Source organism: Strigops habroptila, chromosome 2 (assembly GCF_004027225.2).
Source record: "Strigops habroptila isolate Jane chromosome 2, bStrHab1.2.pri, whole genome shotgun sequence".
In the NCBI taxonomy this organism is placed as follows: Eukaryota; Metazoa; Chordata; class Aves; order Psittaciformes; family Psittacidae; genus Strigops; species Strigops habroptila.
Window position 1 is genome coordinate 35,768,499 of NC_044278.2, and position 14,287 is coordinate 35,782,785.

At 36.1% G+C, this 14,287-nt stretch overlaps 1 protein-coding gene across 8 annotated transcripts in view; it reads left to right on the top strand.

Moving 5' to 3' along the window:
• Nucleotides 1–14,287, top strand: part of CASK (calcium/calmodulin dependent serine protein kinase) — a 202,193-nt gene that overhangs the window by 156,100 nt on the left and 31,806 nt on the right. For all 8 annotated transcript variants that reach the window (XM_030477067.1, XM_030477070.1, XM_030477071.1 and 5 more), the window contains 4 exons: nt 4,736–4,924; nt 5,378–5,456; nt 10,905–10,990; nt 12,821–12,889. In XM_030477067.1, the coding sequence (XP_030332927.1) occupies nt 4,736–4,924; nt 5,378–5,456; nt 10,905–10,990; nt 12,821–12,889 (423 nt within the window). The remainder of the gene's footprint in view (nt 1–4,735; nt 4,925–5,377; nt 5,457–10,904; nt 10,991–12,820; nt 12,890–14,287) is intronic.

Below are 14,287 nucleotides of genomic sequence, written 5' to 3' on the forward strand. Positions count from 1 at the left end.
TTAAAGGATTTCTTCTGTTTGTGCTGTGGATGAAGTTCATAAATTCAGAAATAAAAGTGTTAGCTTAAATCTGCTGTAGACTATTGTCAGTTTAAAATCATGAATTTGACTTTCCCTTACACAAGGATTATATGCAGGGGGCTTTGTGGAATTTGCTCACCTGAAAGCTGAATTACAGTAAGTCTGAAGGATAAACCTGATTTCCAGGAAAGAGTGAGCTGAAACCAACCTCATATTCAGGTATAAGATTAAATCTGGACAGCTGCATGTCCCAGTGTGTTCTTTTGATGGCCACTGTAGCCTTGGGTGCATTTATTTTAGTACTTAAAATCAGATTAGGAGTGTGTTTTGAAGTGAACCTCCTGATTGTCACCTTACAATGCTTTGGCTTGTATCATGTGAAGGCCTCAGAGCATGCAAACTAGACTCCTTTCAAATAAAATAAAATTCAAAGATGTACTCCAGAAGCCAGTGTAATTCAGTGTCTGATGGGCATTCAGTCCACAGGGCAAGATAGAAGCTGGTCAGAATTAATCACTCCTGCAACGTGTTCAGTGTGTACATCACATCCCAACTAACCCAATTGTTTTACTTGCCGATTCATTCCTATTTTGTTACACTAATTGCTAATGCAGACATTGGCTTCTTATGTTGTACTTAGCAACACAGATATGTTATTGCCTGGAGATGAGACCTATCCTGCAGTCTGTAACAAATCTGGTTGAACATTCGGAAGGAATACTTGTTTGAAATAGAACATAAAATAAGGTGGAATGGTACCTAGCTGTATTGTAAGAAATATTTAAGAAAAAACAAAGGGGGAAGGAAAAAACCCAAGAATAATACTCTCTGGTACTCTACTTTTACTTTCATTTGATTTACCTTTTTTTTCTTTTTTCATAATTACCACACAGTGTTGATAAAACATTAGGCACTGTGAAGAAAGAACACTTTTTAAATATGAATGATTTTCAGAGTAGGCATCAATAAAAATGATTGTGGCATATAAAATATTCATGTATCAAATCAAGCAATAGGAAAAGTGAGCTGGAAATAATCTTTTATAGGTATCTCTGTTTCCATCTGATATCTTCCTACATATAAAACCATCTATCAGAATTCTTTTGCTGCAATTTTGTAAAAAGTTAGAGTGGCTTTTTTTTTTATATGGAATAAGCTGCAAATCCATAACAAGTATTTCTGATGAGGAATAATTTCAGTAAGTTAGTCTATGGCATCCCAAGCTAAACTGCTAGTTGATGTAGTCACATGCCCTCTCCCCATGTTTCATCCTCTCCCTTGCACTACACTTTGGTACTGCACTGTGCCAAACTAGTAGAAAACTGCCCCAACAAAACAATGATCCATTTAGCAAAAAGATTTAGGGACAACTGGAGCGCTGCCAGAGCCTGAATAAGCAAGGGAGCAAACACACAGTCCAGGTTAGGGAGGAATGGCACAAGCATGTGAAGTAGCTGTTAAATCAGCATTTGTTGCTATGGAACCATACTTTTAAGGTGCAGACACCAAAGACCAAAAAGTCTCCAGATGTCAGAGGCAATCCCATCCTCTCCCATCATTCCCAGTCCTGCTTCTGGATGCACCTCTTGCAAGGTTGCAGACCTTACAAAGTTGTTATTCTGTATCATGCCAAACTTTCCTTCAGAGTCAAAGCCTTTAAAATAGATACCATTAGGAAAGGAAATAATTTTATAAAACAATATTGTCAGCCTACACTCAGTGTGTTTACTAAGCATTTACAGAGCAATACTCTGGTTAGTAAGTTGCTAACCAGAGACTGAAGCATGGAGACTGAAGCAATAAGGTGTAGTAAGAAGGATCATGTGTATTATCACCTGTATGATAACATAGTATTTTACTATTATTTATATTATTATCTAATGTGTATACCTAATCAGAAGACAATGGAGTATAGTCTGAATCATTTGCTTAAACACAGTGTTAGTGGTTTAGACTATGTATAGACCTTTACAGAACCAAAGCAAATAAAGCAATTGTAGGTACTCTTACGGGCACTGAGATCTTCAAGTTCAAAGTTTCTTGGTTTAGCTTTGTTTTATCCTTGGGTGCCTTATGGGTACAGGAGTGAATTATTAATTTAGTCTGTACATACTTAACATTTTAATTTAAACAAATGTATGTAAATTTTGCATAGAGATCTTCCAGCAGATAATTAATTTAAGAATTCTTTAAAAGATTATCAAGTACCTCATTTGTTGTGTTCAAGGAGCTTTTATTCCATTAGACAACTTTGAGTAGTTTTTCAAATGTGCCAGGTTTATTTGCAAAAGGTTCTATTATGTATGTTTAGTATGTGGCAGCAACTGAAATATTTGCTGTACTGGGAGAATTTTACTTAATTACATATTAAAGTTTTAGCCATCATCATGTGCCTTCCTACGCTGCTCTTTACAGACAATGATCCTACAATATAGTAGAAAGCAGTTGTTCTCCCTAGACTAATTTTCAGCAGGATTACGATGTTTTGCAAAGGAGAAGGAGACAGGAAAAAAAATTATCTAAGTTATCAAACTTAACAGAAATGCATGAAAATTAGTATCTTTAAGTCCAATAGCAGTCTTCATATTAAAGGTTTTCAATATTTAAATCGAGCTTGCTGTGTTTTAATATCTGGTGTTTCTGAATTTGTGTTAATTTTTGTTAACACATTCAGAAATAATCTAGTATAGTTATGAACCTTTAAAAATGTTCAAACTACCGTATTTTAACCTCCTACAAAGTGTATATTATTGCTAAAAATATAGTATAAAGCAAGGCAATTATGTGATGTGAAACAAATGTAAGGCCCTGAATTACAAAAAAAATGTAATGTTGAAGCATGGAGAGTATAACAGATACAGGCAGGTGCATGAAGTTGAGTAGCTTTGAGTAGATTGAGCTGAAGGAAGCATAGAAGATCATCCTACTCTATTAAAGAGTGCTTGCGCGCAAAGCCAAGACCACACTCAGTCCTAGAATGGATGTTTCTTGTAACGGCCAGAGCTAAGGCATGTTTGCACACAGCTACTCTTGTCTTATTTGGGACAACTGCAAACAGTTTTCAGATGCTAGAATGAGAATTAAGCTAAATCTGTAGACCTATATAGGAGTATTCACACATACGTTTACGCCTAATTAAAAAAAATCAAATTAAGAATTTATTTAATTAAAGTGATTTAACCTACATGTATGTTCCAGATTTCTAATACAAAATGTTGCTTTAGTAGTACAGAATACTGCAGAGGAATTGTTGCAAATTTGAGCTTAGCGGTTGACAAAATAAGGTGAAAACAGAAAATGCAGCTACAGGTTAGTATTTAAGTAAAAGCAGTATTTGTGTGGGTGGGCTTGACACTAGAAAAACACTAGAAAAACAGGAAAGAATGTGGGCAGAGTCTTGCTAATTTAGGGAATTCCATTCCATCATTATAATGCTGAATTCCAAACTATGGTTTGAAACTGATTTGAGGAAAAGAAACTGTTTATGAAATTACCATTTATAACATGGTACACTTTAGAATTCCTACCTTGGGGACAAATTCAGGATTTTGTAGAGGCCATGAAACTCCCATTTCGCCTTGGATTCTACTTTAGAAATACATCTTTTATCATTTTTTTTCAGTTTAAGTTCTACTTCAACATTTTAATTGAAGACTAAGATGTTGCAGAGTCAGATTTCTCTGCCAAAATAAATTCTATATGTCAATCTAAAGCCTTGCAAGATTGATGGGGTTTGTAAGTTAAGAGTTATGGCATTTAAATGAAAATTAACAAGATGTTAACTATAATATACATGGTTCTAACTGCAGTGTTGGCTGATAACTCTACTGTTGTGGAGGTACTGCAGGAACTAGGCTTGATTTATCAATCCTTATGTAAGAAACATGACAATTTGGGTATAAAAGTAGGATCTATGTCTGGTTCTTGATGAGTTAGTATGGGAGTAGAACTAGCATGTTCACACATAAATCATATTTAGATTTTGGACAGAAGCAAGTTTGCTATAATATACTCATTAAGAATTGAATGCAGATGTGAAATGACATTTAATCAATTATGTGCTGTACCATTCTCTACATTAAGAAACAGAATAAAACCAACAAAGTAGTATTTGAGCAGTTTATTGGTTTAGATGATAATTTTTATCAGGCATTCTGAACACAGTGTTGTTGTGCTGGGTCCATGCTCTAGAGGAAGGGAAGAATACGGAAGTGATTATGCTGGTAAACAACAAAAAAACAGTATTTCATTCTTTCAAACAAAATTGATGCACAGTCTGTCTTAATAAAATACCATGGGATCTGAATAGCTTTCCATCTTATTAGGGTAATTACTATAGAATAGTTTGCTCAGAAAGGTAGCTTCTTAATTGTGTGTCTAGGCACATAAATAAAAATATTTTAATTCTGACACCTTGCAGGTGTCAAGAAGATGGGGGAAAGGGAAGCAACATCATTCTTATTGAGGCATCTACAGTAGAAAATCAGGTTTGCTCATGCAGATTTTAAAGGCTTAGGGGGGTGTGTATACATTTGCAGTCTGCTGAAGTTTATCTTAAACGCCTTTAAGGGAAAAGTTCCTATATAGACAGTGAGGCACAAATATCTTTGATTTCCTTTAATTTCTGAAAAGCTTCAAAAATACTTATAAAGAATGAGTGGGTGGCATCAGATATAATGGAAGTCTGATATTTTGTTGCTGTAATCTCCTCTAGGCCTTACTTCAAACTCATGATGTAGTGGCACATGAAGTTTACAGTGATGAAGCGCTGAGAGTTACACCTCCTCCCACCTCTCCATACCTAAACGGGGATTCTCCAGAAAGCGCCAACGGTGATATGGATATGGAGAATGTAACACGAGTTCGACTGGTGCAGTTCCAGAAGAACACAGATGAACCAATGGTATGGAGGGCACCTCAGTATTATTCTTGACTCTGTGTTGGTAAACATCAGTATTATGATGATTTTAATGACATTTTCTGCACTTTGAAGTGGGGTTGCCAGTATAACTGGAATAGTTCAGCAGCCATTGTAGATACTTACTCTCCTGTGTATATACATAACTTAAAATGCTATGTATGCATTCATACTACTGCTGGTTTTGTTTAAAAACAACCCTGTAGTACTTACAGCAAATTAGGCTTTTAACCAAACTGGGCAGGCACTTTGCACTGTAATACAAAATTGCATTTTTAACAAACCAGAATCTTGTATGCTCGTGCATTAAAGTATTGCATCTTCACTTATAGTATTTGTTTTCATTGCTCATATATAAGTGAGTGGCAAAGTTTTTATTAGAACCTTAAAATTTAAAACCCTGCCTTCAACCTTTTTTCTTTTTATTATTCTTTCTAGGGAATCACTTTAAAAATGAATGAGCTGAACCATTGCATTGTGGCAAGGATTATGCATGGAGGAATGATTCACCGGCAAGGTAATCACTTGTCATGATCAGCTTTGTCTTCAAACACAGTTATTTAAATAATTTTGTACAAACTCTGTAATGGCTGTACTCATTTTGATTGCTACTACTCCATAGTAGTGTACCTCTGTATCTGGATGGATTCCAGATGACCACCTTTGTTACCTTCCAGTCTGCCAGCATTTTGAGATGAGGGCCCACTATGTTTCATGTAGGCCTTGATTAGGGTAATGGAAGTATAGCTCAATAAGAGATTAAAATGCCAATAATTTCTGGATCTATACTTATTTAATGCTCTGTTTAAAAAAAAAAAAAAAAAAAAATCCCTTGACTACTTACAGTACTTTTCCTTGTAAAAATGAAAGAGCTTTGTTCAACAACAACAACAAAAAATTTCTCCATGTATTTTCACACAGTTCTTGAGGATCCTTGTACTTTTGATGTTGAGGCTCATAAAAATTATTTTTTGAAATAAAAACATTTCTTGTGCCTGGAACTTGAGTCTTTATTTTCAGTTTTCAGTACTATAGCAAGCACTGCAAACCCATCTTTTCTCATCTCCAGTCTACTCCTTTTTCCATTTCGCAAGTCCAGATCAGACGTAAAAAAATAGCTGGGTTTTGTCCTACTTTAAACAGATAAACTTCCCACTAGGTTGTTAGCTGCAAGGTTGGATTGCACCCTTGGAAGTGTTACTTTAGTTTTTCCAGTTTGCCATCTTCTTTTGATGAACACAAAAATTTTCATCATTTGTCAGACCAAGGTTCCTTCTAGCCTACTGTTCTATTTCAAAGGAAGGTAGGAACAGGTAATTAGGGAAACGAAACATAAAACAGGGAAAGGGTACAGCAATCCTTTCCCTGATATGATCAAACCTGTTTCCTTGATATGATCAAACCTGTCAATAAGCAGGAAAGATAAAACTTTTTGTACAAGCAAAAATGCCATTCATATAGACTTCTATATTCCCTTAGAGAACCCCTGAACTGAAATTTATTTGGCTTCTAAAAGTGAATTTTACAAGGAGATTGCTCTAAGATTCACAGGAAGGTTTTCTTCCAACTTTACTTAGGTAGTGGTGATCTCTGCAGAGAATTTTTTCACAAGTCTGTGTTCTATAATATGGGCATAATAAAATTTCTAAAACCTGTTAAAAGTAGTTAAAAAATCCAACCATGCCCATTAACACTCTGATATTTTCTTTTTAATTATACAGTGTTTTTTATTTCTAAAGATTTGGAATCTTAACCTATTTTATATGTGCTTCATCTAAGGTAGCTCTTCTGCATGTTTCTAATTTTGTTAGTGCTCTAGATGCTTTCATTCACTGCTTCATTCAACATACCTATGTTTAGAACATTTTTACTGAATAGAACAACGTAAATGTAAGTTGACAGTAATCTTGAGCACAACATGTCTTTGAATCCTGTTGACAGGGTCTGTGGCTTTATTTGGGGGGGAGATGGGGTATGTTGTTGTTTCGCCTGTCTTCTCTTACAGTATGGAAAACTGCCAGAGAATAACACCAATGACTAGATAACAGATCTACTGGGAGGGTTACTGGAACTGTATAATTTCAGGTCTAGCAATATTAAGTACAAACTGCACAATTCTCAATCACAAAAATGTAGCTGCTGTGATGTGTGCCTCCTATCTCTATGCCAGCTCTATCCAGTCCTGCTGAATATAGTTGTCCCTGTTCAAAAGGTTGAAGTGGGAAGATAGGCTTGTAAAGATGCTGTCTGCTTGCACCTACCAGAGGATTCAGCTCAATGAAAATGAAACACCAGTTTCAGCCATTAAAAATTGTCTTTTTGTTGACTTGTTTGCTTTTTCAGGATAAGTACATGAATTGTACCTTAGATTTCAGGCTTTTAATTATGTCTCGGCTTTCGCTTTTGTGTCTGTGCCTTAACTTAGCTCAGTTGTCCATTCAGTTTTTACCTGTGGATTCTGTTTAGACTACTCATACTGTAAATATTATTTTCAGGGGATCTTCACATAGCCTGAGTTCTCAGTAGCTCTCATTACCTTAACCCATGGTTGTTTCTTGCTGCTGACTGGTTTTGGGGCGTATGTGCTTAAATGTGAAATCATTCTTAAGATGCATTTAAGAAGAGGTCCCAATATGGCATTTTAAAAGACTTCCAAATAAGAGAGAGGATTCACTGGCTGCCCATTTATCCTCACCAGAAAAACAGCAGTGGTACATTGTCTATGCTACATTCTTGAAGTGACTTAATGTAAATCTTACACTAATTTTTAAAACACTGATACCGCTGTTAAGGTTTCTTCAAGTCTAACAAAACCTATGTGAGGACTTGGTGAAAATATGATTATATGTTCACAGCCTTTCACTTTTCAGCTACAGAATTTCCTTTTGGCTACAAAACATGTTTCCGAATAGTGACTCCAAGAATTTGTTTTGTGCTCTTCCTAATAGGGTAGGATTTCTCCTACTTCTATGCAGATCAACAGCACACACTTCCTAAAACTGTCTTCAGTCTGGCTTGCAAAGACAAAGAAGGAAATAATTTGTTCCAGAAATACATCCATTCTTTATTGTTACAAATGCATTATACATCAATAAGTCATGAATAGTTTAAGTTCTAAAGAAACACTGCACTGTCAATAGAAAAGGAACCAAAAGCAACCAAAAGCAACCAAAATTATGTGGCTAATCAAAGGTATCATGAGACCTGCAAATGATACAGAACACTCATTATTAAAAGATGTCAAGAATACTCTTCTCCAACAAGAATATTTATAAAGAGTAATAAGTTTCTGCAGAAAAATAATAGCCTCTTCCCTCAGATTGAAAATGTCTTCTTATGGTTTACTAGTGCATCTACTCCCCAAAACAGAATGACCATCTACTACTAAATATCCATGCTTTATTCCCAATTTTTATGTATACTGCTCCATTCCAGACACGAACAAAACAGTATTCACTTCTGTCAGAGTAACAGAAATGGGAAATACTCCAGAAGAGGGGAATTCATTTAAGTGCACTGTTGAAATAATTTGGTACAGGGATATTACTGACTCTGATTCTCATTCTAATATTTAATCCTATCAGATTTATATTTTGAACAATGCTAAAGAATCTTAATAGTATTCCAGGGCAGTATTATTCAGTATTATTGTTTAATAAGAATGACGCTCAATTCAAACACAATTTAATTTTGACATGATACAGTCAACAAAGAACCTCATTTATTTAGAATATTTTGTAAGAATTGGGTATTTAATGGCTTCCTGAGAAAGCATGAAAAAAATGAACTTTCAAAGTGTTTCACTAGAGATTTGGTCATTAGTATTCTAGATGTGAACTAGATTAATTTGAAATTCAGATGCAGAACTGTTGCATATCACATTAATTGTGATAAAAATTGTGATGAGTCCTTTTTAAAATTTCACTATCAGCAGATCAGCCCGTAAAGAATTGTTTGGAGCATTTAATGTGGCTGAAGGACTTACTCTTGAGAGAGACTACCAAAAGTTTTTGTGAACTTCAGCTCTCTCCTGTAGCACTGCCAAGTGAGCTTCTGTTTTGCAGAAGAGAATCCAAAGGAAATCATAGCAACAGAGCTTTTCGGGAGTCTTCTCTTTGGTTCAGGCCGTGCTTGTGTTTAGCAGGCACACAGTTTGGTTTTCATACATTTGTCCAGCTGAAAGTTTTACTTGCGTGGTATTCTCTGGAAAAACTGATTGGTTTGGTTCAGGAAAGAATTTTAAGGATTTTTGAGGATTCTAATTGATTGACTTTTTTCAGGTAATTTACCATATATGCTTTAGTTTAGGAAATGTTTAACAGTTGCTAGTTTTCCAAGTAAGATTAATTATACTAGGTACAGTAATTGTATTAGGTACAGTATTTAGAAAAGGGTACTTGGACAAATCATTTAAATCATACAGTGGAAAGAAATGCATGTGAAGTAAATGGTCTTGTCATATTTGGGGAAGAGTGGCTGGAAAGCTGCCGCTGGAAAAAGACCTGGGGGTGCTGATTGACAGCCGCTGAACATGAGCCGGCTTGTGCCCAGGCAGCCAAGAAGGCAAACGGCATCCTGGTCTGTATCAGAAATAGCGCAGTCAGCAGGACCAGGGCAGTGATTGTCCCCGTGTACTTGGCACTGGTAAGGCCTCACCTCAAATACTGTGTTCAGTTCTGGGCCCCTCACTGCGAGAGAGATACTGAGTTGCTGGAGTGGGTCCAGAGAAAAGCAACGAAGCTAGTGAAGGAAGGGTCTGGAGCACAAGTCTGAAAAGGAGCAGCTGAGGGACCTGGAGTTGTTTAGCCTGGAGGAGAGAAGGCTCAGGGGAGACCTTATGGCTCTCTACAACTACACGAACAGAGGATGGAGCAAGGAAGTGGCTGGTCTCTTTTCCCAAGTAACAGGTGATAGGACAATAGGTAATGGTCTCAAGCTGCGCCACAGGAGGTTTAGACTGGATATTAGGAAAAACTTCACTGAAAGGGTGGTCAGGCATTGGAACAAGCTTCCCAGGGAAGTGGTGGAATCATCATCCCTGGAAGTGCTCAGAAACTGTGTAGATGAGGCCCATAGTAACATGGTTTAGTGGTGGACTTGACAGTACTGGGGTAAAGGTTGGACTCGATGATCTTAAAGGTCTTTTCCAACCTAGTTGATTCTATGATTCATTATATACGAAAAACATCTTCTTGCTAGTAATAAACCATGGAAGTTTTTTTTTTTGAGAACTGGTAGAGAATTGGGTGGTCTTGACCTACTCAAGTCAGAAATTATAATCCAAAAAGAACCTCCTAGGTTGCTTTTAATCCTAAGGATAATTCATTCATTCACTGCCCTCTCCTTGTTTAGCTTTTGTAGTGTCTTAGAGCCGTGTTGTAGCATGCCATTCCCATCCCAGCTTCAACAGGTCAGTTTATGACTTGCCTAAGATAAGTAGATATTTGTTTCATCATCTGACATTGTAGGTAGTCACAGCAATCATTTACATTCAAGCTGACGTTAAGTGTACATACAGAAAATGCATACTGTAACTATGGTAAATCAAAATCAGAGAAATGAAAAAATACAGCAGTCTGACAGATAATAGTAAGACTGTCTCCAGAAACCAAACTGCATTAAGTAGTCACCTGATAAAATACTGCTTGAATATCTCTGTTGAACTTTTCCAGCTGACCAGTTGCAGGTGACTTTCTTTTCATTGTTAGGGGTTTTGCAGTGTCCTTGTATAAGGGACTTACATCTTTCACATGTACTTTATGGGGTGCCTGCGCATCTCATGCTGGTGTGATGAGATGTGCAATCAATACTGCACTCTGAAAGACAGATTTGTAATAGCTACCGAAGTCCTTATTTTAATGTTGTTTCATATTTATGCCTTTTTATGAATATTAGTACTGTCTTACAATTATCTCATTTTGTAAAAACATGTTTGTGGTGATTGTGTATTTTGTTAACTCCGCAGGTACACTCCATGTAGGGGATGAGATCCGAGAAATAAACGGAATCAGTGTGGCAAATCAAACTGTAGAACAACTACAAAAAATGCTTGTAAGTGCTTGAAATCATTCTCATGTTCATTATAAAATCCTTTTTTCTTCTTGATAGTCTACGTATGTATGTAACACAAAGTCTTCCTGTGTTCAGCTGTTAAAGCCTTCTACAGGCTCTCCCCTGTTTTTTAGTAGTGGCTTTTTTGCACCTTATACCCATGAATGGCACCTCCAGTTGTCATTTTATTTGTTCAGTTTAGTCCCACAGAAAAGATCGCTGATACCAAATCATTCCTGAGAGATGTATGTGTGACCAGCTCATAAAAAAAAATTTGAGTAATGGAGGTTCCCCAAAGTCTCCAGGCAGTTAACTTTAGTGTACAACTCTTGCGTGTTTTAGAAAGGCTTTTCTAATGTCTGAGTTTACTTTATTGAAATGCAGCAGTTTCATTTCTTCTCTCTGGTGGTCATAACAGAAAAAAAATACTGCTTTCCTCCTATTACTCATCTCAACATAGTCTGTAAACTTCATGCCCTTATTTTAAATCTTCAGTCTACATCAAATGTAGTCACTGAGTATACTATGAGAGAAAATAAGCTTTTCTTGACTATTGATATAGTTGTTACACAGATAAAAGGGCCATAAATCATAGAACCATTCAAGTTGGAAGTAACCTCAGAAGGTCTCCAGTGCAATCTCTTGCACAAAGCAGTGTCAACATTGAATGCAGCCCAGGTTGCTCAGGGCTTTGCGAGATTAAGCCTTGAAAATATCAAAGGAGAGAGATTTGACAGGACAGGTGCCTCTTTGAGCAACCTGTTGCAATACTTAATTATCATCATAGAGAAAAAATATATTCTTTACATGTAGCTGGAACATACCTTCTTTTAATTTCTAATTATTGTGGCTGATAGTTATTGATGTTACAAAGAAAAAAAAAAGAAAGAAAAATACAACATATTTTGAGCTCAGACAGTCTGTCTTTTTGCAGGAAAACTCATTCTTGGGCCTTGCTAGTAAAGTTTGATATTGCATAACACTTGCAAATTTTTTCTGCATGCAATCCTCACGTTGGGATCTTGGATAATATCACTAATCCTTTTGTTGTGTCCAGAACCATATGGACAAACTTAAGTGAGTCCACGCAAAAAGCATTTTTTTTTTTGGCTCACAATAAGCCAGCCAGAGAGAAACGGAAAAAACTCCAAGATTATTTGAAGTGATCTGCTTACCTTTCTGCCCAGATCAAGTCCTGCAATTGTCAGGCATGTTGTGGCACTTGTGTCATTTGAGAAAATATGGCTGAACAAGTATGTTGCCACAGTCTGCTGCTACTCTGCAGTTACTACTTGTTATGAATATTCTTACACTATAGTAAATGCAAACTAGCAGACCCCATGTTCTGTTTTGATGAAAGACTATTTCTTATATTTCTACCTTTAGTACAGTAACATGCAGCTTTTCAGAAACTGCGAATATGCTTTTGCTATTTAAAATGCATGATGAAAAGGAAGAAAATGTCACTTTAGTAGCAAAGACTCTGGATCACAAGAATATAGCTACAAAGAAAAGATTGACATGGAAGAAACCTACACATCTCTGAATCTCTCACCTTAAAATACAGCTCTAGGTTCTAGGCATTCAAAATATGTCCAGGTTAACAAACTAATAAAGTTTGTTTATCTTTTAGATGAATGAGAGGAAATTTAAATGTTTTTTTATAAGTGAAATGGCAAATTAGCCATAGCATTTTAGCTTTTCTGAATATTTACTTTAGCAAAACATACTGCTGCTCTCAAACTATGATGCTTTCCTTTCAAGCATTAGAGATTTGGTGATTCTACCTTCAGTATCTTAGTCTCTAAAGAAGTGCTTCTCTTTTCGCAGAGGGAAATGCGTGGAAGTATTACCTTTAAGATTGTGCCAAGTTATCGCACGCAATCTTCATCCTGTGAGGTAATGAATTTAATGAACCATCCCATTTTTTCCTCAGTCCTGTAACTAACTGCCTGCTGATGGCTGAATGTTACTGCTTTCTGGGAAATTGTTTCTGCCTGTCCTGTTAGATCACGCACACCAATTTTACAACAAAGATAACGGAACACGAGTAGGTCCCACCTACCTACTCAGCCCTGCCTTCATATTCATCTCATCAGCACCTTAACTAACTCTTTACAGCCTGGGTTTTGGTTTGATTGTTTTTTTGGTTTTTTTTTTTTTTAATTAGAAAAAAAAAAATGGAAAGGGGATCCTCAACTCATGCTTTTAGGAAGCCCCTTAAGCCCCTTTAAAATAAATTACCGTTTAAACTTATTCTCCAGGAAGTCTATTAACGTTCCTAAGCTGAGGAACAATCCTTTTTTTAGACACTAAACATTATTTTACTGCTTTGGGCTGTTAAGGGTTAATTGAAGAATTTGTTTCTGTATAACCCTGTTGAGGTAGATTTGTGATGGTTGTCTGTAACAGTTACATGTGGCTTAATATTATGTTTCCACGAAAAAATGGTATTGTCATTACAGAAGAAAACCAGATTTGGAGTGAGTTCTTGTTGAACTAGAAAGTTGGTATTATGGTTTGTGCACAGTAACATTTAACTCCCTTCTGCTCACAAAGTTATGTTCCAGATTGCAAGTGAAGGGAATTAAATTCTAGAAAATGCTACTTCAGAGTACTGTTCCAATTTAAGCATACAGATGGCATATGCAGTAGGTAGATGATGCCAGTCTTTCTGTGCCACATGCTTAACTGCGCAAACAGTTCCCAAATTAGAATTCTGAGAGTGAAATCACAATCCCTGTTGAAGTCAAGCACCTTATCTTAATTAGAGCTGTGATTTCACCCAAATTGTTTTTGTGTCTTAGCAGATGCTAGAACACACAGAAACTGCTATTGTGATTATCAGAACAATCTGTTTGCAAGAAAAAAATTACTGCCTTTTGGTTGCCGTCTATACTTCTAATAGAAGTAAAAGAACTAAAAGGTTTTAGGGATAGAAGGTTTGACAAATTTTTGCCTTTGAGGCTGATTTTCTTAAAATGTATAAATATGAAAGCAAAAGATTTTCATGAAATGCAAAAGCTTTAGAAAAAATAAAAATAGAAATTCTAGAGTGTGCTGACAAATTTATGTATTAACTCTTGTCCTGTAAATAGTAATAATAAAAGATATCTGACTTCCCAATATTTAAATACAGAAACTGATGAAACTATAGACCTGCTGGGAAGATGATGATTTGAAAAAAAAAAAAACTCAGCATACAGTTTTAAATTAATACCATTAGGTGTCATTTTAGTAGTAGCCGGTCATCTCTTTTTCTTAGCTTTGTGCCCTTAGGTTCTTCATGACTATTTA